At 53.6% G+C, this 24,857-nt stretch overlaps 1 protein-coding gene and 1 long non-coding RNA gene across 2 annotated transcripts in view; one reads left to right on the top strand and one right to left on the bottom strand.

Moving 5' to 3' along the window:
- Positions 1-885: 885 nt before the first annotated feature.
- Positions 886-24,857, bottom strand: part of TGM2 (transglutaminase 2) — a 33,042-nt gene continuing 9,070 nt past the window's right edge. Inside the window, exons 4-13 of the mRNA XM_081832796.1 lie at positions 22,318-22,436; positions 19,724-19,852; positions 18,251-18,428; positions 14,219-14,354; positions 13,448-13,551; positions 11,204-11,446; positions 9,365-9,637; positions 4,580-4,740; positions 3,392-3,528; positions 886-2,701 (exon numbers count right to left, since the gene is read on the bottom strand). Coding sequence (XP_081688922.1) covers positions 2,551-2,701; positions 3,392-3,528; positions 4,580-4,740; positions 9,365-9,637; positions 11,204-11,446; positions 13,448-13,551; positions 14,219-14,354; positions 18,251-18,428; positions 19,724-19,852; positions 22,318-22,436 — 1,631 coding nt within the window. The 3' untranslated portion in view covers positions 886-2,550. The remainder of the gene's footprint in view (positions 2,702-3,391; positions 3,529-4,579; positions 4,741-9,364; positions 9,638-11,203; positions 11,447-13,447; positions 13,552-14,218; positions 14,355-18,250; positions 18,429-19,723; positions 19,853-22,317; positions 22,437-24,857) is intronic.
- On the top strand, positions 5,835-12,961 carry LOC145723798 (uncharacterized). Its single transcript, XR_014149092.1, has 2 exons — positions 5,835-7,128; positions 7,374-12,961. It is a non-coding gene; the product is annotated as an uncharacterized LOC145723798 (long non-coding RNA).

The raw sequence follows: 24,857 nt of genomic DNA, 5'->3' as shown, positions 1-24,857 counted from the left end.
CAGTCTAGAAGCCACCTGTGGTTGTGGAGAACTTGAAACACGACTGGTCCGAATCGAGACGGACTGTCAATGTAAAACAGAGGCCACGTTTCACACACTTGGTATGAAAAGAATGTAAAAGATCTCACTGTTTATATTGATTACATGTTGACATAATATTTCACACATACTAGGTTAGATAAAATACATTATTAAGACATACTTTACCTGTTTCTTTTTACTCTTTTTAACGTGGCCACTAGAAAAATTTAAGTTACTAGAGCTTTGCATTTGTGGCTCCCGAGCTCGCTCTCTTGGACAGCCCTGGTCTTATGGAAGCTGAGCTGAAACACATCAGTTTATCAATTCAGCATTTTTTGGAGTCTATTTAAGAGACAGACTTCAGATAGGATGGGAAGGGGGACAGATACAGCAACATGGAACTAAAATTCATGGTGATAAATGTTTGAGTTGGTCCATGTTCCAGGGCTCTGGGGAGGGGGGGGGGGTTGCTGAGAAGAAATCTAGGAAGGCTTCACAGAAGAAGTGACTTTGGTGTTAAGCATTATAGGATGAGTAGGAGTTTACCAGATGGATAAGGAAGAGGAAGAGCACTCCATGCTCAGGGAAATACCCAGGCAAAAGCTAAGAGGTTGACAGGTGCCCAGGGCATTTGAGGGAGTCAGGAAATTTACTGTGGTCCAAACATGATTTGTTGGAGGAAGAGGCTAGAGATGGAGCTGGGCTGGGTAGAAGCTTGAATGCCAGTCAAGTTTCGACCTGGGGGGTCGGGGGGCTGAGGCTGGGGAAAGACTCTTGGGCAGAAGGAGGTGGCTGGTCCCAATGTGGGTGAGTTCACCTACCTACCCACCCTCCTCAAAAGCGGAAAAAGGACCAGACCAGACCTTGTTTGAATGTGCAAAGCAAACGCTTTTATTTTGGTGCTCATGCTTTGTGGCTCAAAAGCATCTACTTCCTGCTTGGAATCCAAAAACATTTACAGAACCATAGAGAATCCCTGCAACCTTTGTAAGAACATATACATGTGGGCTTATTTTGTGGTCCTTCCCTGTGCAAATCAGAAAGTTCTACGTGCATCAGAATGACTTTCTCCAAGTTCCCCTCTGAGATTTTGGGGGCCCTGGAGGCTGTGACCCCACCCCGGATAGAGCATTCTCCTTCATCCCTCTTCCAGCCCAGTCACATGGAGAGAGTGGGAGATAGAGTCAGAGATGACAGCGCATGGGCTCTCGGAGCTTAGGGCGAGGGCTGTGTTCCTGGGCCCTAGCCCTGCAGAAAGGGGGCGGCTGAGGTGCTAACTTTGTTGGTTAGTGACCAACACAGGCGGCTAAGTCTCTCATGAAGTCTAGGCATTGCAGTGGGCAGGTTCATGGGGAGGACAGGGGCCTCTGGAGCTCTCTTCCCCAAAACTGGTCTGAAGGAAGGTGCCTGGGCACAGACAGGGGACCCAGACAGGGCTGGGGGTGGGAAGGTTTGGTCAGGGTCAGGGTTTCACACTCAGAAACATCTAGGCCTGTGGCCTCAGGCTCTGTAGAGCCAGGGAGGAGGACTTGCTGTCATTTGCAAGTCTGGGTCTTCTAAGCATTGGAAGAGCAGAGCTGAGAGGTCAATACTCCATTGCCCAATGAGAAACCTGAGACCCAGAGAGGGGAAAGCAGTGGCTGATCGGACTTGGGGCTCAAACCCAGGGCTCTGACCCCTCCAATCTCCTCCCTACCTCACCCCAACTGTATCGTTTCTGCTCAGGTCCCAAATGGCCTCTTTAATATTCTCAGGTCAGGGCTGGTGCCATGAATGGGGAGCTGGACTCGGAGTCAGAAGTCCTGGGTTGTGTTCCAGTGCCTTCCTACTACCCAGCCTTGCAAATAGCCTGCTGGTGCAGAGTGAGCTGCCTCTCCCTCCTCCAAGCCCCAGTGTCTTCACCGAGAAAGCAGCTCCTACTCTGTGATTTCCCATGGTCACTTAAATGGGTCAGTAGCCATGTGAGCACTAGCAAGCACAGGAAGTGCCCAGCCCATCGTAGGTGCCTCACAATGGTGGTGGTGGGGAAGGTTGGGCCAGGGCTGCTGGGATGTGAGGGGACCTCGGCTCTGGCCTTTCCTGGGACTCCACCTGCACCTGCTCTGGTTCTCCCAAGGGCTCCTGGGGCCTGTGTCTTGCCTGGGATCTGGTCAATGGGCACACTGTCTCCCTTTGCTGGTTCCAAAGGGCTCTGGAGTAAACCAAACAATATGGTGGGTGGTCAGTGGTTTCCAACAGCATTTGGGTTGTAAAGGGAGGCATGGGTGCCTCCTCCCCCACCCCAGACCCAGTCAGCCAAGGGCAGTGCTCCTAAGGGGGAAGCACAGAACATTCTTCATAGTTAAAGGGAGATGGGGATCCAAGCTCAGAGGCACAAGATAAGCCAGTAATACATTCCATTCCAAAGAGCCCCCACAGGCTCTGAGGTCTGGGGCCCAAGAGGGGGCAATTGGTGCATTAGCTTGGAACAAAAATTGGGGTCAAGTTAGGGGCTCTTAGCTGGCTGAGGCGGGGCTGGGCACATGGCCCTTAGGCGGGACCGATGATGATGTTCCTGAAGCCTTTCACGGCCTTCAGCTTGTCACTCTCGAAGTTCACCACCAGCTTATGGCGGCCCACGTGGCATGGCAGCAGATTCACTCTCACCTTGACCTCCTCCCCTGCCTCCACGGGGTCCGGGCTGTGGAGAGGCCAGGATGACATGTGACTACTGGGGACTTAGCACAGAGCCTCAACTTCATGCAACAAGAACAAAATGGGCCCACTCACCGCTCTCCAAGAGCCTGGGCAATCTGCCCTCCCACGTGCAGAGGGGCCCGCGTGTGTGCACGTGTGCATGGAAGTGGACGCTGTGCTTTGGGGTAAGGGTGGGTACACTCAGGGGACTCCGTGTGTGAGAATGCACTGAGCTGTACATACAGGACTTGTGTTATTTACTGTATGTAAGTTACAATACAATAAAAAAGTAAAAGGATCTCTGCTTGTACTTGTGTATGTAGATATGCATCTGTGAGGACACACCCACACATGTGCACGTGCACACATTCCAGATGTGGATGCTCGTGTTTGCCCGAGGCCCTAGAGGCGGGTGCTTAGTGACTCAATGTGTTCACTGTTCAGGCCTGGGAGGACACGGGCACGGACTGCAGCTAGAGTGCTACGGGTGCTCAGGGAGGATGCGAGGTGGGGACTGTGCCTAAGGGGCTGGGGAATGGTCACGTCGGTGTATTAAGGCAGGTGTGTGGGTGGGTGTGTGGGAGATGAGAGGAGGGAGTTACCGGCCAGGGTTTGGTGCCTGCAGGCAGCCCCTCCCTCCACCAGCACCCGCCCTGTGCTCCCAGGCCCCCCAGCTGGAGTGACCAGCACTCACACGTCCACGATCTTCTGCTCCTCCATCAGGCCGGCCCCCTCCATGGTGAAGGTGCAGCCTAACAGGGGCATGGGAAGGGGGTTCCGCAGGGACGCCTCAGCCACCAGCTTGCGGTTCTGCTTGGGCTCTCCCAGGATCTGGAAGACGGGACATATGTCAGAGGGAGAGGAGCCTGAGACCCTCAACGGCAGGCAGGGGCCAGGCGGGGCCCGGCGGGGCCATCTCTATATTTGCTGCGATTTGGCCCCACTCTGGCACGATCGCTCCCCACCTCTGTGCCTGTTTCCTCATCTAGAAAACACGGACGTTCACGGACCTGCAGTGAGGCTCCACGTGACTCGGGGGATGTAGAAAGTGCCTCCCTTGTTCTAGGGCCTGGATGGAAAGATCACAGGCTTTGGGGCCAGGCTGATCTCTACCCCTTCCTCACTGTGTGACCTTGGGAAAGTAACTACCCCCTCTGAGCCTTGGTTTCTTCTTAGGAGAGAAATGCCTTGCTGCAGGGCTCTCCTGAGGATTAACTGAGCTAATATGTGCAAGCTCCTAGCAGAGTGTGTGGCACGCAGTGCTCACTCCCGCCCCCTCTGCCCTTTACCACTTATTTGTAACTGCAGCATTTGGGATTCTGGGGCTGTGGCTCCTCCAGGCGAATCACTATGATGCCGAGGATGATGGTGATAAGAATAGTCAGCCCTTATGAGCCCTTATAATGCATTTCCTGGGATGCACATTTAATTCGTACAACACACCTAGGTGCTAGTATTAACTCCACCTTGCAGACAAATAAACCGAGGTCCAGAGGGGCAGAGTGACCTGCCCAGGGCCACCCACGCACAAACCCAGGGAGTCAGACTGCAGAGTCTGTGCCCTTAAACCCTCTGCCTCTCCCTGCCCCACTAGGGCCCCAGGGCCTGGGGATCTCACCTTAGCTTTCAAGGGTCCATGATTCTGAGATCCCTAATTTCCACCCCCCCAACCACTCTGGGATTCTAGGATTCATTCCTAGAGGTAGGAGTCCCAAATTCTTTCAGCTTCATGATGCTTTCCTTTGATGAAGTTAGAATTTGAAGAACCCTGGGGCATCAAAGATCTGGAGGTGGCAGGGCTGCTGGTATGTGCATGTGGGGTGGGGGAAGCTGTCCTGGGACCCCGCCCCCAGCCCCATACCCTGCCCAGCCCACCCCTTACCCGGATCTTGATTTCTGGATTCTCCAGGTAGATGTCCCTCTCAGCCAACAGGTAGCTGTTGGTATCCGGCTCCACGAGGAGGCCCCGCACCTTGATGAGGTTTGACTCGGTCAGACACTCACAGTACTTCTCATAGAGGATTCGAAGGGGAATGCTCTTCTCTGCAGGAAAGGAGAGGGAAGAACACTCGTGATAGCTGATTTACGGCCCCCATCTCTCCCATGGCATCTCCACGAGGCACAGAGAGGGGAAAGAATGTGCTTGAGGTCACATAGCTAGTGAACGAATAAGCAGATCCCAGGCCTTTCCCCCCCGTCTGCCCTGGCTCAGGGGTCCCCAGGAAGGAGCTGGGAGGGGAGGCAGGACAGCTGGTCGGGGAAGTGCTGGAGCTCCAACAGGCCTGGGTTCTGATCTTGCCTCTCTGCCCTTAGCCAGCTGGTGATGCTGGGCAAGTCACTCCACCTCTCAGGACCTCAATTTCCCTGCATGAAGCTGGTGGGATTGTACCCATTTTACAGATGAAGAAATACTTCCACCAGTAAGTGCTCAGATCGGGAGACCTGGTGCAGCTCGGCCACTGACTGGCTGTGTGAGCCTGGGAAGGTGACCTCTCCTCTCAGTTTCTCCTCTGTTCCCTGGGACATCTGGCACCTGCTGGGAGGAGCTAAGACCAGAGGACACTTAGAGCAAAGCCACACAGTGATGAGGGGATGAGAAGAGCCAACCCCTTCCACCGTGGAGAAGCAAAGTGTGGTTTCTAGCCCCATTTTTCTGACAACACTGAGGCACAAGGACACTAGGGGTCAGCTTGCAGGAGGCAGGAAAGAAGAGCAAAGAGCACAGGCCTGAGAATCTGCAGGCTTGGCCGCGAAGTGCTCGTCCACTCAGTCCCAGAGAGCCTTGGGCAAACCCCTTCTGGAAGGCTCCTCGGACCTCCCCTCAAATGGGAGCGCCGGAGGGCTGGTCTTGGGGCTCAGTGGAGCCCAGCCAACCCCGGGCCATGATGGGAGACGTGGCTGCCTCTTTTCCTGCCATCTGTCCCCTCACTCCCCTACCAGGCTCCAGCCACTCGCCGGAATTTGCACACATCTGAGGATAACCTCATTATTTGCTCATTGTTTTGCTCTCAGTCCACTTGCCTTATACTTTTTAACCTTTTTTGCCTGGGGATGCTTTTCCTTATTTGCGGCAAACCAGTCTCATTTACTATAAATAGAAGGTAACTGGCAAAAATAAATACAAGCCAAGTCACGCTCGTTCAGTTCCAGCTAGATATTCTTGTCTGCCGAGGGCTCCAGGCTGAGGCGGGAGATCGGCGAGGGGTAGGGGTGCTGAGCCTGCAAGCACCACTGAGATGCTCCTCACGGGGTCCATCTGAAAGACGGTGGGGGCCTGACGGACAGCCACCTTCTCGCTGCAGGTCAAGGTCTAAGCCCCGGCCTGCCCCGCGCCCCAGCTGTTCATCCCCAGGGTGGATCCGCCCCAACCTCTGAGCAGACGACGTGGGGGAAGAAACCCCAACCTTCTGCCAAAAAAGACAGAAAGGAGTGAAAATCCCCTGGTCAGAGCCTGGTGGAACCGAGTGGAAACCGGCCAGCTACACGGGAAAGGACAACACCGCCCTCCAGGAGCTTAGAGGATGTGGCCCCAACTGTTGACTTTTCCAGAAGGCTGAAGCCAGCGTGGGACCGGACCTTTGAGAACCTCGGTCCATGGGCCAAGGATCATGGCCTTGGCAGAGAGAGGAAAACATACATGTACAGCCAGTCTCAGTCGTTCCTTAGATGACTAGCCCTGTTCTAGAAAGTGCCCTGGGCGTGGCTACAGAGGCCACAGTGGCTGCACTCCCAGTGACCCACCTGGAGGGCTGAGGGGAGGAGAGAGAGGACGGGTGGGGACAGGAAGGGGAAGGGAGAGAAGCAGCGCAAGGAGGCAAGGGTGGGGATGGCTCTCTGTCCTAGGCCTGGTTTCCTGTCTATTAGCACATTCTGGAAATTCCCCAGATCTTATCATCTAAGAATAACAAGCAAGCCAGCCAAAGTCTAGGGTCATGGTGGGGGCGGGGTGGTGAAAGCCTCTATCTGAGGCCAAGCTTGGCACTGGAGGCCTGACCGAGCATCCTAGACTAGCCCCACCTTGCAGCCCGAGGGCAACACACAGGACCTCTGCCCTCCTCCGCCCTCTCCCTGCAGGCTGCGCTCCTCACGGGTCGCCGAGGCAGGAGGGACCGCTCTGCCGTGAACACATCCCCAGCAGAACAGTGCTCCAAGGTCCCAGATGGTAACTGGGTGGCAAAGGGTGACTCAACAGGAAGGAAGTTCTTCTGGCATCGTTGGCCCGAGCTGGAGTTCACCTAATGCCACACATTCCAGGAAAGACAGTTCCTCCCTTTGAAGAGGTTCCGAACATGAGAAGAACCTGCTGGTGCACAGTCACACGCAGGGGCTGGTGGGCTCTTCAAAATCAAACAGCCTTCCTACAAGTGGGGAACCTGAGGCCTGGAACGGAGAAGACAAATCCCCAGGGGCCCACAACCCATCGACAGAATGGTAGGAACTAGAACTTGGGTTTGCTGGCCATGGCACATACCCGTAGGGATGGACCCCTGCCGAGGTCCCCCGGGGCCAGGATGCAGAGGTGACAGCTGGGTCCTTCGCATGCCATCGGGGTTGGGAGGGGCTCAGGAGCCACCGGGCCCAGCACCGAGCCCGCCGTCTGGCACAGCAGGTGTTCAGGACAGACCGTCAGGGCTTCTCTGCCTTCCCGTGATCAGGCCCCATTTTATACTTTCCAGATATTTCCTGAGCGCACGGTCTCCTCCAGTCCTTCCAGGGGCCATCGGGACGGTGGGCTGTTGCCCCATTGAACGATGCGGGTGATTCGAGGCTCCGAGAGCAAGTTCATCCCACCCAGGTTTGTACATTTAGAAGGTGGGGGAGGCCAGAGGCAAAGCCAGGCCTGGCTGGCCTCAGAACACGTGTTCTAGCAGCCCGAAGTGTTGGGGTCCTGTCCTGGCTTTGCCCCTGAGGACGTCCCCCTGCTCAGGGACCCTGCTAGGCCCTCTGCTCTGGGTATGCGGCCCCAGGAGCGCCCGTGGTGGGCCCGAGACAGAGAAGCCAGGAGGTGACACTGTCACCGCCACGGGCTCCAGGCCTGAACCGGACAGGCCTTCTGAGGAACTCCAAGGCCGTGGTCCTCACGCCAGACCGTTGGGGGCCAAGGGCAGAGGCAGAGGTAATGAAGGGGAGGAAACATGCGTCTGAAGGCAAGAGTAGGGGCCAGGCGAGGGCAAACAGACTCCATAAACACAGAGCCCTCCGCGCCCTGGGCCTCTCCACCAGCTCCGCACGTGAGCATGCCGGCTCCCGGGTATGGAGCACCTACTCTGTGCACCCCCCCCCCCCCCAGCCCACCGGACAGTCCTACACTGCAGGATCATGACTGCCACAGGCCTCATGGGGACACTGAGGTTCAGGGAGGCAGCCATTTGCCCAGGTGACCCAGCGAGTGGGACCCTCCTCTCTGAAGCCCCAGGATGAAGAGTGTTCACACTACCCCTCAGAGGATGATCAGAAGACCCCACCACCAAGACCCCTTTGCCTCCTCAGGCCTGAAGGCTGCCCAAGCACAAACCAGGATCAGGTGGCTGGGGGGCAGGACACCAGGCTCTACGCGGCCTCACTAAGTGACCTGAGTGGCCACAACCCCTCCCAGGGCCTCAGGCTTGTGTTTAGGAAGATTATCAGGTGCAGTGACCAAGCCAGGCAGGGAAAGAGACCCAGGAGGCATGTGTGCGGGTTTCTGACCAGGAGGCTTGAGCGACAGAGGCTCTGTCTGGGGGCTGCAGACTGGGTCGGCTACTGACATTATTTCGCCCCAGAACAGGGCAGGGGATCTGCCTCACAGGGAGGCCAGGTCGGAGGAGAAGTTCAGGCCGGGAGGAAAACACTTCCTCCCCGGGGGCCGGGCTGTTCTCCCCTCACTGCTCCCAGAGCTACACTGCCCAATAGGGCAGCTTCTGGCCACATGCGGCTGGTTAACTTGAAGTGGAATTAAAACTTGAGTTCCGGGGCGCCTGCGTGGCTTAGTCGTTAGGCGTCTGCCTTCGGCTCAGGTCCTGATCCCAGGGTCCCGGGATCGAGCCCCGCATCAGGCTCCCGGCTCGGCGGAGAGCCTGCTTCTCCCTCTCCCACTCCCCCTGCTTGTGTCCCTGCTCTCGCAGTTCGTTTCAAGTGCTCACCGGCCACATGGAGCTGGCCGCCAGCGTCTGGACAGTGCAGACACAGAACAGCTCCCACGTGGCAGAAAGTTCTAGAGCCCCTTCTCTTTGAGGCTGAGAACCTCCCGAGAGACAGGAGAGGTTCTCGCAGGGGCCGTGGGGGGAGCCGGAGGGAAGGAAAGAGCTGAGAGCAGGCAGTATTGCGTCCAGGGAAGTAACCTGAGGTCCCATGAAGGTGACATGGACCAAAGCAGTGTAGTTGCTGAGAGTATAGGTTCAAGTCTCAGTCCTGTCCCTTCCTAACTGTGAGGCCTTGGGAAAGTTCCTTAACCTCTCTGTGCTCAGTCTTCTCATCTGGAGAATGGGGCAATAAAAGAATCCACCTCCCACTTTTGTTGTAAGAATTAAATGGGTTGCTCGTTATAAAGGACGTGGGCAGGACCTGACCCAGAGGACGTGCCACAGAAACATCTGCAAGGTCCACCGCACCTGCCAGGTGCTGAGCGCATTACCTAGCACATCGTTGCTTGGTGGTCAGTAACTGCTCCGGGAACGCAGGGCCTTACCGGACAAGGGCTCCAGTGAAAGACTGAGCAGGTCCTTGGTGCCACACTCGGGCCCCAGGACCCCGTTGTAGCTGACGGTGCGGGCATGCAGCAGGAGACGGCAGGTGTGGCTCTCGGCCGTGTTGTTGGTGATGTAGGCGAAGACGTCAAAGTCACTGCCCATGTTCATGCTCTGGCCCACGCGGATCCGCATGGCCACCCCCGTCTCCACTTTATCAGTCAGCCTGTTCAGGTGGTTGGCCCTTTTGAAGGCTTCTCTCTCCTCTGGGGACCCTGTGAGGATGGGGATGAGAGCTCCACTATGGCCCTTGAAATAGGGACCAAGGACAACGAGGCTGGGGCAGGGCAAGCTGGCTTTTCAGAGTCCCGGTGACTCAGAGCAGCTCTGGAGGATCCCCTTGTCTACACTGCTGTGCCAGGAGGACGAAAGAATATTTTATTCACTTTCCACAAGTAAACTCCTATACCTCCCTCAAGACGAGCCCCAAACGACACCCCCTCCTCCAGGAAGCCTTCTCTGACCACTCCTGCGCCAGGATAAATGAGTCACCATGTCTTCTCGAGTTTCACCTGTGCCTATTGCCTATCATACTTTTTATTTAACCAAGTTGTTTTCTGTTTATGTACTTACCCTCTTAAGCGGCTCAAAGACTAAGACTGTATTTTACTTACCTCTGTCATACCCAAAGCCTCTAACAGTGCTTGCTGGATAGTAAACACCAATATGATGACGCAAACTTTCTCACCTCCCAGTGTTCACCCAGGTATTACCTCTACCTGAAATCTTTTCCCCCTTCTCCCCTCCCGGTGGAGCTCCCCGCCTCTGTGTCCCATCTACCTCTCTCCTCTGCTCCTTTTTGTTTCTTCCCCGGTGTTTCTGGGTGCATATCTACATCTCCCAACAAACCATCAGCTCTAGACCTTTCAGAGACCAGGGGAAGCACCTTTTCCTTCTGTTGTCTCCCTTCCAGCTAGAGTATGGCTGCTTGTTCCCCAAACCCCGGGCCAGCGCCGCTAAGTCAGCGGGAGTCAGATGAGGGCAGGAGCGATGTCTCCTTAGACACCTAAGTGAGCCCTCCTGGGCTCACGGATGCTTAGAAAACATCTACTGTATTGAATTGGCTGCTGGTTGTGTTCCAAAACAATTTAAAAAATAAGCTGTGTCCTTTCTTCCCTCTCTTGATTTAACACAAGATGCGGAGAGCGGCTTCGTCTTTGTATCAGATTGCAGCTCTCTTATTAAGTTGCTCTTGCCCCATTTCTCTCCTCCTTCCCCATCCATCTTCACGCTCACCTCCCCAGCTCTGTGTGAAATACTGCACAAATAAACACTACAGTGTTCCTGGAATCTCTTTTCCAGGGCCCGCCCCTCTGGACTTTCACGCTGTTCTAGTCCAAACACATTGCAATTACAAGAAAAGGGGGGTGGGGGTGGGATAGCCCATCTTTGGTTGTAGGTGCCATTACGACAAATACTGTTACAAAACAACACAGACATCATTAATCTTTCTGTTCAGATGCATGCGTCTCCAACATAACGGGCATCCCTTCAGTTGTATTTAAGTCAAACCAGCCAAAAAAGCAAGGCTTAAAAATCCCATGGAATCCTTTTGTGGAATACAGAATTCTTTTCTTAAGTGAATACTCCTCTACTACTGTCTCCCAGTGTGCTTTTTTCTAAGAAAAGATGTAAAATGGAGAGTAACCTACAGGTCCTTATTGTATGCAGGCTGCCAAAAAAACACACATGCACGCATGTGCGCACACACACACACACACACACGAGCCCACTGGCTGGTAAAACGGGCTGGTGAAGGCTCTGGGGAGCCGGGCACCTACCCTCCGGGTACTTGTAGGTGTGGGTGATATCCTCCCGCTCATCACGGCCCACGCTCTTTGTGCTGATCTTCATCCCCACGGTCTGGGAGTTGTTGGTGGACTTGCACATGGATCCATCGTCCTGCAGGATCCAGTTCACCACGTCGGCATTGACCTCAGCAAAGACAAAAGGAGCGTCGTACTTGGTGCTCAGGTTGCCCTCCTTGATGGCACGAACCGGAACCGGGCCACAGCAGTATGTCCCTGGTTGGGGATAAGAGGAGAGATGGGCCTGGACTGCGGGGAGGGTGGCACCCTCTCACACCTTCCACATTTCTTTTTTTTTTTTTTTAAAGATTTTATTTATTTATTTGAGAGAGAGAGAGAATGAGAGAGAAAGAGCATGGCGGGGGAGGGTCAGAGGGAGAAGCAGACTCTCCGCTGAGCAGGGAGTCCGATGAGGGACTCGATCCCGGGACTCCAGGATCACGACCTGAGCCGAAGGCAGTCGCTTAACCAACTGAGCCACCCAGGTGCCCACACCTTCCACATTTCAACCACATTGTTGCAGGGAATCTCAAGACCATCCAGCCCTTTGACTCAGGGACTCCATTGCTGGGAAGGAAGGCAGCAGAGAGTAAGAATTGACAATGGAGACTCTGGAGCCCACCCAGCTCCTGGGGTTCAAATCTCAGCCGGCCTCTTATTAGCTGGGTGACCTTGGGGAAGTGACTTAACTTCTCTAAGCCTGTTTTGTGTGGTGGGGATATTTGTACCCACCTAATGAGGATTCGGGTACACTAAATGCTATGTAAGTGTCTGAAATATAAAATAGAAGCGTATCCTCAGGCATCCTGAGGAAGGGAGGGAGCCATGCGGTAGAAGGCGTCCATCTGTCCTGCTTCCTGCCCGCACAGAGAGCCACACCCGCCCATCAATGTACTCAGGGAGTGCGCCATGACTGAATGAACATGAGAGCTGGGTGTTTCTCTCACTGGGGTTCACAAAGTTAAATGTAGAGGGCTAGAGGCTGGGTAGCTTACTACAGTATATCCATTTGATGCAACGCGGTAACATTCATTTAAAATTAAAATCACGGAAAACTATGTATAGAGAAATGCCAAGGACATATGGAGAAGTGACAGGGCCTAGACGAAAGGCCACGTGCAGCTGGAGATCTTAACGCAGGGACCAAAGACCCCCAAAGCACTGCAAATAGAATTCGGGGGTCCGTGAACTTGGATGGGAAAAAAATTACATCTTTGTCTTCACTGAATTTGGATAACACTTCCTTCGATTGCGAAAGCAGACAAACCATAGTCTCAGGTGCATTTATGACTTCTCACCCATAAGGAACACAGACATTTATGTATCACTTTATAGTTGTCATAGATAATTGGAAATACCGCTTATATGCATCTGTACCAGTACATTATGGAACTTACGATCTCTACCACTAGATCTTGTTCTGTAAACCGTATATTATTATATCATAAATTTATTTTTTTAAATTTTGATAACCATGTTTCAGTGCAATTGGTTTTCTTTGTTACCCTAGGTAATATATTCTATGCATTTAAAAATATTATTCTGTTGGGAAGATGGGGTAACTGGGTGATGGGCATTAAGGAGGGCACGTGATGTGATGAGCACTGGGTGTTATACGCAACTGATGAATCGTTGAACACTACGCCAAAAACTAATGATGTACTATATGTGGGCTGATTGGATTTAAATAAAAAATAAATAAATACAAATAAAAATATCATTCTGAGAAAGGATCCATTTGGTTTCACCCAAATTTGCCTTGGTGTTCTGTCTCTTTTTCTCTTTCTCTTTTCTCTATCTCTTTCTCTCCTTCTCTCTGTCTCTGTCTGTCTCTTTCTCCCTCTGTCTCTGGCTCTCTGTCTCTCACACACACACCTACAAACAAATATATAATAGGAAATTACTGGAAGCTGTGTGTAAATGTTAATGACATTTCTTTTGAGGGGGAGAGGACAAAGATGTTGTTTGATTTTTTTCTTTGTGCTTCTCCATATTTGTTTTCCACAATGCATGTGAATTACTTTTCAAATCATAAAAGAAGCGGATCGTACACTACGAGTGAGGACCCCCCACACTCGTGCAGACCAGTCAGTGGTCTCTGGAGTCAGCCAGACTGGGGTTAGAACCTGGCTCTGCCTCTCCCGGCTGAGGGACTGTGGGGGTGTTCTCGCCAAGCCTCAGTTTCCCCGTCTAGGGAAGGGGGCCACGCCCACCCACCTTCACTCTTCTCCTGGGGCGTGGGGTCGAGGGCCTGCCACCCCTCGTAGCCAGGCTGCAGGTCCGGCCTGCTCATCCATGACTCCGCCCAGCAGTGGTAGTTCCTGTGGGAGAAATGAAGCGAGGACTCACACTCCTCCCGCGGGCAGTCCACACTCGCCTGTCCTAGGCTCAACCCAGAGCGTCCCCGACACTCCTCCTTGCTCTTCCGCCCCTGGGCCCCTGCCAGGTGCTCACTCCTACTTGGGGAGTCAGCGCTTCTCCCACAGCTCTCCCCTTTCAGTGGCTCCTTGAGTCCAACTGATGGGACCTCCCTGCTTCTTGGCTGTCCCTTCTTCTCCAGCTCCTGGGCTCTGCCGAGTTTCAGGCCTGCCTGGGCCACACCCCGGCCCCCCGCCTGCAGTCTCTCCCCTTCTGATCTCCTGCTCCAGTGTCATCAGTGTCCCTCTCCCAGTTTGAAGCCTTTGGTGACAACCCGCTGCTTTTGGAGTCAAGCCCAGACCCTCTAACCTGGCATTCCAGACCCCTGAAAAATCATTCCCCTGACACCTTTTCATGCATTGTTCACTTTGTGTGTTGACTTTCCCTCCTTTGCTCATGCTGGGGCCCCTACCTGGAGAGCCCTCCCTAGACCCTGTTCCCCCTTGTCCAAATACTGTTCAACTTCTAACCCCAATTCAAATGTGACCTCCTCTGAGAAGTCTTCCTAGGTTTCCCTTCCAGGGGACCCTCCCCAGTGGGGTCCACCCCTGACCCCGGGCCCCAGCTTACCAGATCATCTCGCTTTTGTCCCTCTGGATCTCCCCAAATTTGTTGTAGACATACTCGATGAGCAGGTTGCTGTTCTGGTCATGGGCCGAGTTAAAGTTGGTCACCACTCGGGTGGGGATACCAAGGCACCGCAGCACTGGGGGTGGGGGAGGGGACAGGATGGAGAGAGGGATCAGGGGATGAGCTGAGGATCTGGAGACATCTGCCCTGCTCTGCGCATCCACATGCCCATCTGTATCCCAGGCAGCACTGTACCCATTATCCAGGTGGTGAGGGTGGGCACCATCCCCTGACCTGGATGATGGTGCCCACCTCATTGGTCACTCCATGTCCACTCTGCCTCCTCACATCACAGCTAACAGAAGAAGCCCCCAAAATGCAAGTCTGACATCAACACTCCTCTGCTAAACCTTCGATGGCTCCCCATGGCCCTTGAAGTCAAGGCCAGACCTCTGGCTATGGCCGTTGGCCCTACAAGGTTTGGCCCCTGACCATCTCCTGGGCACTTTGCCCGAGCCACACTCGCTGCTCCTCCAGCACTCTGCACTCCTGCCAGCCACAGGGCATTGGCATATGCTATTCCTTCAGCCTGGAAGGCCACCCACCAGGTTTAGATTGCTCCACCATTTGCATTCATAGCAAGATTGGGGATTCATCATCCTTCACAATGGACGGGCATGTGAGTGATCCTTTAATTTGTCCTCTGAGGGCAGTGAGTGATCTGTCTTACTTTACGTGCCCAGAGCCCAGCACAGGCCTGGCACAGACAATTTTGTCAAATGGATGAAGGGGTGGATGAAGCAGAGAGAGGAGGAGGAAGAAGGGGAAAAGGGAAGAAGGGCAGGAATGGTAGAGATTAGGGCAAGGAGCACACAGTGGAGCAGGCAGAAGAGGGAACAAGGGTCCGGGGGGCCTTCCACGCAATGCCGGCTGCTTTGGGCTGTGTGGCCTGGGGCCAGTCCCTCCAGTTCTCTGGGTCTTGTTTCCCCCTCTACCACACAAGGTCATGGTACACACGCAGGGCCGGCAGTCGTGCGGGGGCGCCGTCGTGGAAGGGGAGGGCCCTGCGCTCACGCCAAAGCATGGTTTACAGAGGTCACAGTGACAGGGGAGGGACAGGGGTCACAGTGGCGGGGGGGGGACAAAGAAGCAGGACAGCAGGTGGCACCTACAGACCTCCGAGGAGGGAGGGGGGCCCGGGGCAGGATTCGAGCCTGAATGGCGGGGTGCTCCTGACAGGCGGCGTTTTGGGTGCCTTTTCACTCCCTCATTTTTTAATGAGTTTTTTATGTGTTTTGTGAAAGTAACATACTCTTGGGTGGGATAAAGGAAATAAATAAATTTTTTTTAAAAGGTGAGAAAAGGGGGCGCCTGGGTGGCTCATTCGTTAAGCATCTGCCTTCAGCTCAGGTCATGATCCCAGGGTCCTGGGATCGAGCCCCGCATCGGGCTCCCTGCTCCGCGGGAAGCCTGCTTCTCCCTCTCCCACTCCCCCTCCCACTCCCCCTGCTTGTGTTTCCTCTTTCACTGTGTCTCTCTCTGTCAAATAAATAAAAAATCTTTAAAAAAAAAAAATTAAAAAAAATAAAAAGTGAGAAAACCCCTACTGAATGGGACTTTTGCCTTTTAGTTTTGATTGAGATTGAGTCTTGGAGATGGTGGGTGGAGTGTGTGCATGTGTGTGCGTATGTGTGTGTGTGTGTGTGTGTGAGTGTGAGAGGGACCTTTGCCCTGTTGCCCTGGGTCCACTGTCAAGCAGGGTAAGAGGTCCCGGGAAGGCCCTGGATTCTGGCCCTGGACGAGGGCCCCTGGGAGCAGGGAAGAAGGACAGTGTTGACCTTCCCCCTCCTGCCTGGTGGCTCCCCCTGAGGCCCCGGCAGTAGACTCTCTGTGTCCCGACCCCAGGCCTTGCCCCATGACATGACAGGGCTCAGGATACAGACCAGGCGTGGCGAGGAGCAAGGCATCACCCCTGTCCTAGAGCTGGTGTCCCAAGAGGGCTTGTCATCACAGGCTCAGGCCAGGAGGCTGCCCCAGAACCGGGGACACCTGACCTCAAGCCTGGCCATGCTGCTCTCCAGCTGTGTGACCTTAGCCAACCACTTCCCGTCTCAGATTCCATTTCCTCTTCTAAGAGGAGCTGATAATAGCAGCTTTGGGGGATGTCGCGGTGATTCAGAGAGGTATGGATGTGGGCAGTCTCGTCTGCCCCGTGCCCAGCCTGGAAGAGCAGGGTGCCACGGTGCCTGTCACTGCAAATGACTATCCAGTCACCGTGGGCTGACTCTGGGACATTTCGAAAATGCTCCAGGGTCTGGCTGAGGAATCCCAGCTTCCCCTGAAGCCCACGAACCCAAGCCTAACCTGAACCAGAGACTGTGCAAAGTGACATCTCCCCGTGAATTAGGTCCGTCACCTCTGTGTCCATTTCATAGGTGAGGATACAGGCTTGGAGACCCCAGTTCTCTTGCCCAAGTCCACCCAGGGACTGGTGACAGAGCTGGGATTCAAAACAGGCAGCGGAACACCAGAGTCCCTGGGCCAGTCCAGCAGGCGGCTTCCTGCAGAAGCTGCGGGGGCCTGCTCATCCAAGCCACTTTTCCCTGGCTCTGTCCCACACCAGGCCGGGGAGAAGGCTGCAGGGACCCAGACTCAGCCCTGGCCTTGGGGAGAGAGGGGTCTGGAGCAAGATCTCCGGAGGTCACAGCCCCAGGGGAGGGAGGCATCTGCATGTGAGTTTGTGGACCCAGGCCACAGATGGTGGTGGGTCTCCAGAAAATCCTTGGGGTTGTCTGAGGAGGCATTTCAGGCCCCTAAGAAGAAGAGGTCTAGGACAGGGGAGTTTGCACAAGAAAAGGGAATGCACAGGTCCCAGAAGCAGGCAGACATGGTGGTTCGGCCGTGGGGAAGGGGGAGCAGAGACAGCCCAGCTGGGAGCCTGGGCCGCACTACCCCTACCCAGACTGCTGGTGTGGAGGACAGCACCAGGACGCCCCGAGGCCCTTCCCTGGGCCTGGGCCCTGGTCCCGGAGTCAGAGAAGCTGCGAATCAGGACCAGCCTCTTAGATTTCCTGAGCCTAATAAATAATAATAGCAGTGTAATCATCGTAATAAGAATAATCTAACAGCATGAGATAAGTATTTGCTGTTATGCAACCGAAATCATTTCTAGCACTTCATACGTTATCCTCACAACTGCCCCAGGATAAAGGCACTGTTATGTCCGGTTCACATGTAACAGAGCTGAGGCTCAGAGAGGCTCAATGATTACCCGGGGACACAGCTGGTTAAGAAGCAGAGCTGGGACTGGGATTCAGGCCTTGACTCTGGAGTCTATGTTTTTATGTGGTACAGGATACGGACTCATTCTCATACGCACCAACCCCAGCCCAGAACAGTCTTCACCATTCTCTGGGCTCGAATATTTAAGATTTTTTAAAGATTTATTTTACATTTTGGTTTTAAATTGCTTTCTCTTTCCTCATCTACATTTTAGAAAGAGTTTCTCTTTCTTGACATTGATAATGACTGTTATTATTGAGTTACTAATAGCTAATATTTACTGAGAGCTACATTGGGCTGAATTCTGGGCCGAGCAGTTTTCTATCAACCCACCCCCATTTTACAGACCAGGAGGGAGGCCCTCTCGCCCCCATTTTACAGACCAGGAAATCAAGGTTCAGAAGGAAGTCATTTGCTCAAGGTCACAGAGCAGCTGAGTGTTCCTGGGGATTTTTAATTCAGGGGTGCCTGGCTCCAAAGCCCATCTTCTCAACCCTGAGCCCAGGCTGCCTCCCAAATGACATCCCTTGATCCTAATAACCACCTGCAGGGTAGTGGTTGGAAAAAGGACCAGAGAGGGGCAGCCGCCGACTCCAGGCCTCACAGTACGTTGGTGGCATTGGAGGCAGAGACAGGACCAGAACTGGGATCTGCTGATTCCCGTTTGAGTGCTCTCCCTGCCCCCGTCCCAGCGCTCAGGGAGGCTGTGAACCGGTCCCAGCCCCGGCCCCCGCCCAGCGTGCAGCTCACCTGTGCAGGCCACAGCTGCGAAGACCCAGCACTGGCCGTACTTGACACGCTGGCAGCCCGAGGTCTTCCAGCGCCGCAAGATGTCCACACTGCCGATCCAGAACATGGGGCTGACGCCATCCTTGTAATCGTTGTCCCAGCGTCCCAGCAGCACACCCTGGTCATCATTGCAGTTGACCTACAACCAGCAGGGCATCAGAGGGGCCAAGCCTGGGGAGCAGGTGCTGTGAGTTCAGTATGCGGTGAAAGGCAGGGAAAGGAATTTAGGAGCGGGAACAGCCCATGCAAAGATACCAAGGTGTGACAGGCTGGTACGTGGGAGATGGTTGGGGCTGGAGCCCGGGGTGTGGGTGAGAGAAGGGGAAGAAGGGAGGAGGTGGTGAGGGGTCAAGGTCATGAAGGTGATGCTGGTGATGTGAATTGGTCCACGGGGTGGCAGGAGAGTGACAAGAAGTGATCTGAGTTTTATGAAGACCCCCTCCGGCCCCTGCGTGGATTCTGTCATTCCCCTCACGCTCCCATTGCCTTGAGAATAAAATCCAGCCTCCTGACTGTGGCCCATGAGGCCTGCATGGCCTAACCCCTGCCCACCTCCTGCACCCCACTCCCGCTCGCTCACTCCACTCCAGCCATGCCAGCCTCCTTTCTGCTCCTTGAACCTGCCAAAGTTGTTCCCTCCTCAGGGCCTTTGCACAAACTGTGCCCCCTCCCTGGAATGCTCTTCTCCCACTTACTGTATCAGCTTAGGGATCATCATGTAAGGCGGGGGGGGTCCCCCCAGCCCCTCACCGAAGTTGGATTCTGCAGTTAGACACTCTCACACCTCTGGCTTCCTTCGGTGCCTGCATCATCATTTCTGATTGTGACTCATTCCCACGGTATTTCTTTTTTTTTTTTTAAAGATTTTATTTATTTATTTGAGAGCGAGAATGAGAGACAGAGAGCATGAGAGGGAGGAGGGTCAGAGGGAGAAGCAGGCTCCCCGCCGAGCAGGGAGCCCGATGCGGGACTCGATCCCGGGACTCCAGGATCATGACCTGAGCCGAAGGCAGTCGCTTAACCAACTGAGCCACCCAGGCGCCCTCCCACGGTATTTCTGTCAATGTCTGTCTCCTCCCACCCACCCACCCCCGAGCATATAAGCTCTCTGAAGTTAGACACCATACACGTCTTACACCCAACTGTTTCTCCAGTGCCTAGGACATGGGTGGCATCTAATAAATATTTGCTGAATGAGTGAATGAATGGATGAATTGCTTTTAGGGACCACGTGACATTACCCTTATTTGTGTAAATCTTGTCTTTGCAAATACAAGCTCTCTTAGCTGAGACTTTCCCATCTCCTGGGACCCCCCCAACCAAGCCCAGGGTGGAGTGTGGCCTCCATCATCACAGGAAGGGGGGAGCCGACTGGAGCCCATGATGGGCCCATGATGGGCCCAGACGCTGGGACGGGCCCCGCCTCTCACTCACCATGGCGCTCACCACCCGGCCCATGTAGACAGGGCTGCTGCGGCGGGAGCAGTCACGGCAGGCATCCTTCAGGAACTTGGGGTTCATGTCCAGGAGCGTCAAGCAAATGTCCAGGATCCCGTCTTCAAACTGTGTTGGGGGAAACAAGAGGAGGAGGAGGGAAATGAGAAGCTACGTCCTCCTGGAAGCCTGCCATGCAGCCCTGCAGCCATAGGTCCTCTCTGTTCCATCTCACACACTAGGGAAGTCCGGGCTGGGTCAGCCACATCTCTGTGAGGCCAGCTCTGCCTGGCCCAGGATGGGCTTTGGGGGGACAATGACTGAGTTTGTGAGAAAGAAGAAGGGATGTGCCTGCATTCAGAGCCTGGCCGGGGTGGAGGGGAGGGGGGTGTCCTGGGAACGTGGAGTAGCACCCACAGTGTCCCTGGGGCTTCCCTCTCTTCAGAGTCACCTCAGGCCCTGCCACTGTCCCTTCCCTGTATCTGCTGTGCCAAATATCTCATTTCCCCTAAGGCCTGACTCACCCTGCAGAGCTGATGAGAATCCTCTCTCCCCCCTGCCCCCTCCACCCCAACACACTGCTCTGATCGGAAATGAGGTAAATTATATCTTGAAATCACTCCTCTGTTTCCACTGCACCTAGGATAAAATCTAGACTTTGCCCTGTGACCTCAAGACCCTTCACAATCTGTGTCCTACCCCATCTCTGACCTCATTATCGCCACTCATTGCCCCAGGACCTTTGCACTTGCTATTTCCTTTCCTTGGAATGCTCTTTCAGCCACTCTTTGTATGGCCCACACCTTCTCATCCTTGCAACTCCAATGTTATCATTATCAAAAGTAGGGCCCTCCCTCCTTGTCACATTACACTGGACCACCTGTCTGACCAGTCCAAAGGCAATCTGCTCCCTGCTACCCACCCTCTGTGGTGTTGTCCTAAACCAGGCTTCATCACAGGTCTCCCTCCATGGCTTTGAGCCCTTTTGTGGCTCCCTATTGCCATCTGCCTGACATTCACACCCCGGACACTGCTGACTTTTCCCACTTCATCTCTTGGGACTCCTCCAGACATAAAGTGCTCCCTGAGCTACAGAATTCTTCTTAAGCACAAGATAAACTTTCCCACCTCTGAGCTTTTTGCTCAGGCCATTCCCTTTGCCTTGTATACCGTGTTTCCACCTCCCCCATAGACCAGCTCAGACCTTGCCTATTTCAGAAATTGCCCTGATTCCCATCGGCAGTTATTCACTTCCTTCCTCTAGGTCTTATCATTCTGGATTGTGATGGCTTCCAGAAGATTTGCAAGAGCTGTGTCCAGTGGCTCAACACAAACTTGGACACAGAACAGAGTCAGGAAAGGAAAGGAAGGACTTGGCTTTTGTTCTGTTTCTCAGGGGAGAATACAAAGCCCTGGGAATTAAGAGCCAATTTACTCTGCGATGTATTTTTTGTATCCCACCCACACCACCATTTCATGTACATCCCAGAGCAGGCTATAGGTTCTTGGGCAGATATTCTTGCAATTAGTATCCCCAATATTCAGATGGGGAAACTGAAGTCAGAGCCCCACACCACCCAGGGAAGACTTCCCTGTGGTCCCAGGGCAGGACTCTGGAGACCTGAATATGGAAACCCTAACCCAGGGGCTGTTGGGAAAAGTCTCAAGGTGAACCCCATCCCAAAAGGCCAACACCCCCCAACACACCAGTAGGTGGAAGGGCCAGGAAGGAGTGTGACAACTCTTGCTTCATGAGTTTTCTCAGCAAGGTCTCAAGAATTTTCATGGGAACCTGGATGGCAGGGGAAATGAGATCCCTCATTCAAACCACCAGCCTGCGCTGACTTGCTAGAAGATGAGGAACCACATGGAACAGAGATGTGCCATCTAGCAGAGGTCAGCCACGCCCAGCCTAGGCAGCCATGCCCCAGGTGAGCCATAGATTTATAAGAAATAATAAATAGCTGTTGTTTTAAGCCTGTAAGCTTTGGACTTGTTTGTTACTCAGCAGTAGCTAACTGATACAACCAGTGGTTCACAAAGTATGACCACTGATCAGCAGCATCAGCATTGCCTGTGAACCTGTCAAAAATGTAAATTCTCAGCCCACACCCAGGCCTACTGAGTCAGAAACTAGGGGTGGGACTCAGTGATCTGTGTTTTAACACACTTTTCTGGTGATTCTGATGTATATTCGAGTTTGAAAGCCACTGATCTAGTTAATGGTGTAAAGCTTCCCTTCAGCACACACAATGGCATTTCTATTATTTTGGTATATGGCCTTGAATATTCCCTTTCTCACTCCTGGAGCACCTGCTAGCCCCACAATTCCCAAAGGCTCTCCCGATTCTTCCCCACTTTGAATCTGGGACTGCCATTCCCACGGTGGGTAGGGCAACCCTTTGCTGTATGACCTCAGGCTTGGCCTGGACCCTCTCTGATCCTCCAGCCATTTCAGGGCTCTTGAATCCCTGACAGCATGGGGTGGGCAGCTCTGAGACCAGCTCGCACCTCTGCAGCTTTGACCACCTCAGACCCAGGGCCCCACACACAGTGGGCCTGCAGTGGTTGGGAAGGTCAGGATGTGGCCCTACCTGCCCAAAGTTCCAAGGTATGCTCTTGATGCACTTGACCGAGCCCTGGTAGATGAAGCCCTGCTGGGTGAGCACGTACTCCTGCCGCTCTTCCTCTGAGTCCAGGTACACAGCATCCGCTGGGGGTGGGAAGGAAGGGACCTGAGCTCTGGGTGTGGCAGAGTGCAAGGTCCCCAAAGACATGGCAGCCAGGGGGCCAAGACCCAGGGCTAGGTCAGAGTCTTGGAGGTCCTTCTATCTTTGAATCAGAAAAGCTAATCATTCATTAATAATCCCATACCCATGAGATAAGTGTTTTCAACTAGTATTATCAGTGGTTGCCATTTCTCTAACACTTGCCTGTAGTAAGTGTATGACATATATTAATGTTTAATTTCCGCAAGAGCTCTATGAGAAAGGGACCTTGAAAGCCCCATTTTACAGGTAGGAAAACTGATGCTCACACAAGAGATAGAGGAGCCCTGGACCAGGAGTCAGGAATCTCCTAGCTGATCCTCACTTGTTGTGTGACCTTGGGGAGATCACTTCTCCTTCTTCATCCCCCCCACTGTGTTCCCTGAGGATAACATGGGATGCAGAGCTGAAAGGTGCTTGGCAAGCTAAAGCCCTGAGCCAGTGTGAGAAGGAGCTTGATTCAAGGTAGAGAGAAAGCCTACTAGGGTTACTGGGGCTCCGGGGAAGTGCGGTCCTGTCCAGCTGTGGGGAGGGGGTGGTCAGGGAGGATAGCCCTGAAGCAGGTGCCTTGTGAATGCTGCTTTGAGAAATGCCTACGATTTAGATACTCGGAGTCTGGTGGGATGACACGCTAAGCAGAGGACCAGAGACAGCACAGGGACAGGTACTGGTATGCATGGCGCTTAGCTCCTCATGGCTGACGACCACAGAAAAGAGCGCTGGGGCAGTCGGGCCCACGTGGCAGGAGGTTAGAGATCAAGCTGGCCTTTACCAGGCCCCACTTCACAGGTGAAGAAACTGAGGCCGGGAAGAGGAAATCCAGAGCCACATTATGACTTGGGTGGGCCCTGGGCATTTTTGCTTCTGTGGGCCCCTTCCTCCGTAAAAAATAAATAAATAAATAATAATAATAATAAAATAAAAATTAATATATTTTATGACTGCATTGGTGTAATAACAAATAATGTAACATATTCTCTGACCTCAACTTCCATTTTTGTCTTCTGATTTTAAAAGGAATTAAAACATTTTTATGGGTCACTAAAAATATGGTGGCACTGGACTGGAATGCAGCTGCTCGGGGCCCTTGGGCCTTGGGGATGAGAGGTCCCCGCACATACTTGGCACTTGCTCACTCCCTCCTCTCCTCCTGTCCTTCCTGAGCTCAGGAGTAGAAGGCTCTGGTTTCAGGGGCAGGTCCCAAAGGGACAGCAGTGTTCCCACCCAGCCGGCCCACCCCACCGAGCCCAACTTCCTGCCTCCGAATCACTGGCTCCACGTCCCGCCCTCCCCAGGCTCCCACCCTGGGATGTGGGTCACTTTAGTCACTGTGCTGCTTGGCTGACAGCTACCCCAACCCGCAGGGTGGGGATGGGGCAGGGCTGGAGGAAAGGCAGAGGAAGGGGACATCCCAGGAACCTTGATCCCTGTTCTCTGAACTCTGAAACCCTGCCATGTTGGTGAGTGGGGAGGAGGAGGGGGACACGGGCCTCTTCCTGCTCTGTGCATGGGGCGGCCTACTAGCTGTAAGCTCTGCAGATTGACAAAATCAAAGCAAGTCTACCGCGGGGTGCAGCAAGGCCACTTTTATCCTGAGAAACCATTCCATGTGGCCCCAGGGCGTGTGAACAAGGGTGTTCTATAGACACCCTTCCTGTGAGGATCCACTGGGGACAACCTCATGTCCTTGGGTGGAGGGCCAGATCAATGAACGGTCCACACTGGCAAGACACAGGGCACTCTGAGCTCTTAAAAAGAAAAAGCAGGGGCGCCTGGGTGGCTCAGTTGGTTAAGCTTTAGGCTCAGGTCACGATCCTGGGGTCCTGGGACCCTTATGGGGCTCCCTGCTCAGCAGGAAGTCTGCTTCTCTCTCTGCCTGCTGCTCCACCTGCTTGTGCGCTCTCTCTCTCAAATAAATAAATAAAATCTTAAAAAGAAAAAAAGCAGATGTGTATGCACGCCAGTGTGGAAAGATCGTCAGGATGTATGGTAGAGGGGAAAAGTTAAATAAGTTGTGGGTTGATGTATACTGTGGGATCCTTTTGTGTTTAAGAAAGACAGAGAATCCCATTAAGGTGGCAGTGTCTCTAGGCATATACACTGGAATCTAAGGAGATGAGTCCCTCAAGACAGCTAATAATGCTGCTCCCCAAGGAGAGTCAAAGTGGAGCTGTTTTCCTGCACTGCTTAAAGCTTATATGAAGAGGACATCTAAAAGCCAAAATATATAAAAGAGAAAATAAAAAATCTTTCCCCTCGACTGTGTTATAAAATGCCTCAAAATGGAGAAGAAGAAATAAAGCAGCGGCCCAGTAAGAAGCAGGTTGTCTGATGCTGGAGAGGCCAGAATTTGTGGCTGGGCCCCC

Source organism: Leptonychotes weddellii, chromosome 10 (assembly GCF_054177405.1).
Source record: "Leptonychotes weddellii isolate Sample4059 chromosome 10, ASM5417740v2, whole genome shotgun sequence".
Taxonomy (NCBI): Eukaryota; Metazoa; Chordata; class Mammalia; order Carnivora; family Phocidae; genus Leptonychotes; species Leptonychotes weddellii.
The sequence above is the reverse complement of the archived record's forward strand: the minus strand, read 5'-3'. Positions and strand labels throughout refer to the sequence as shown.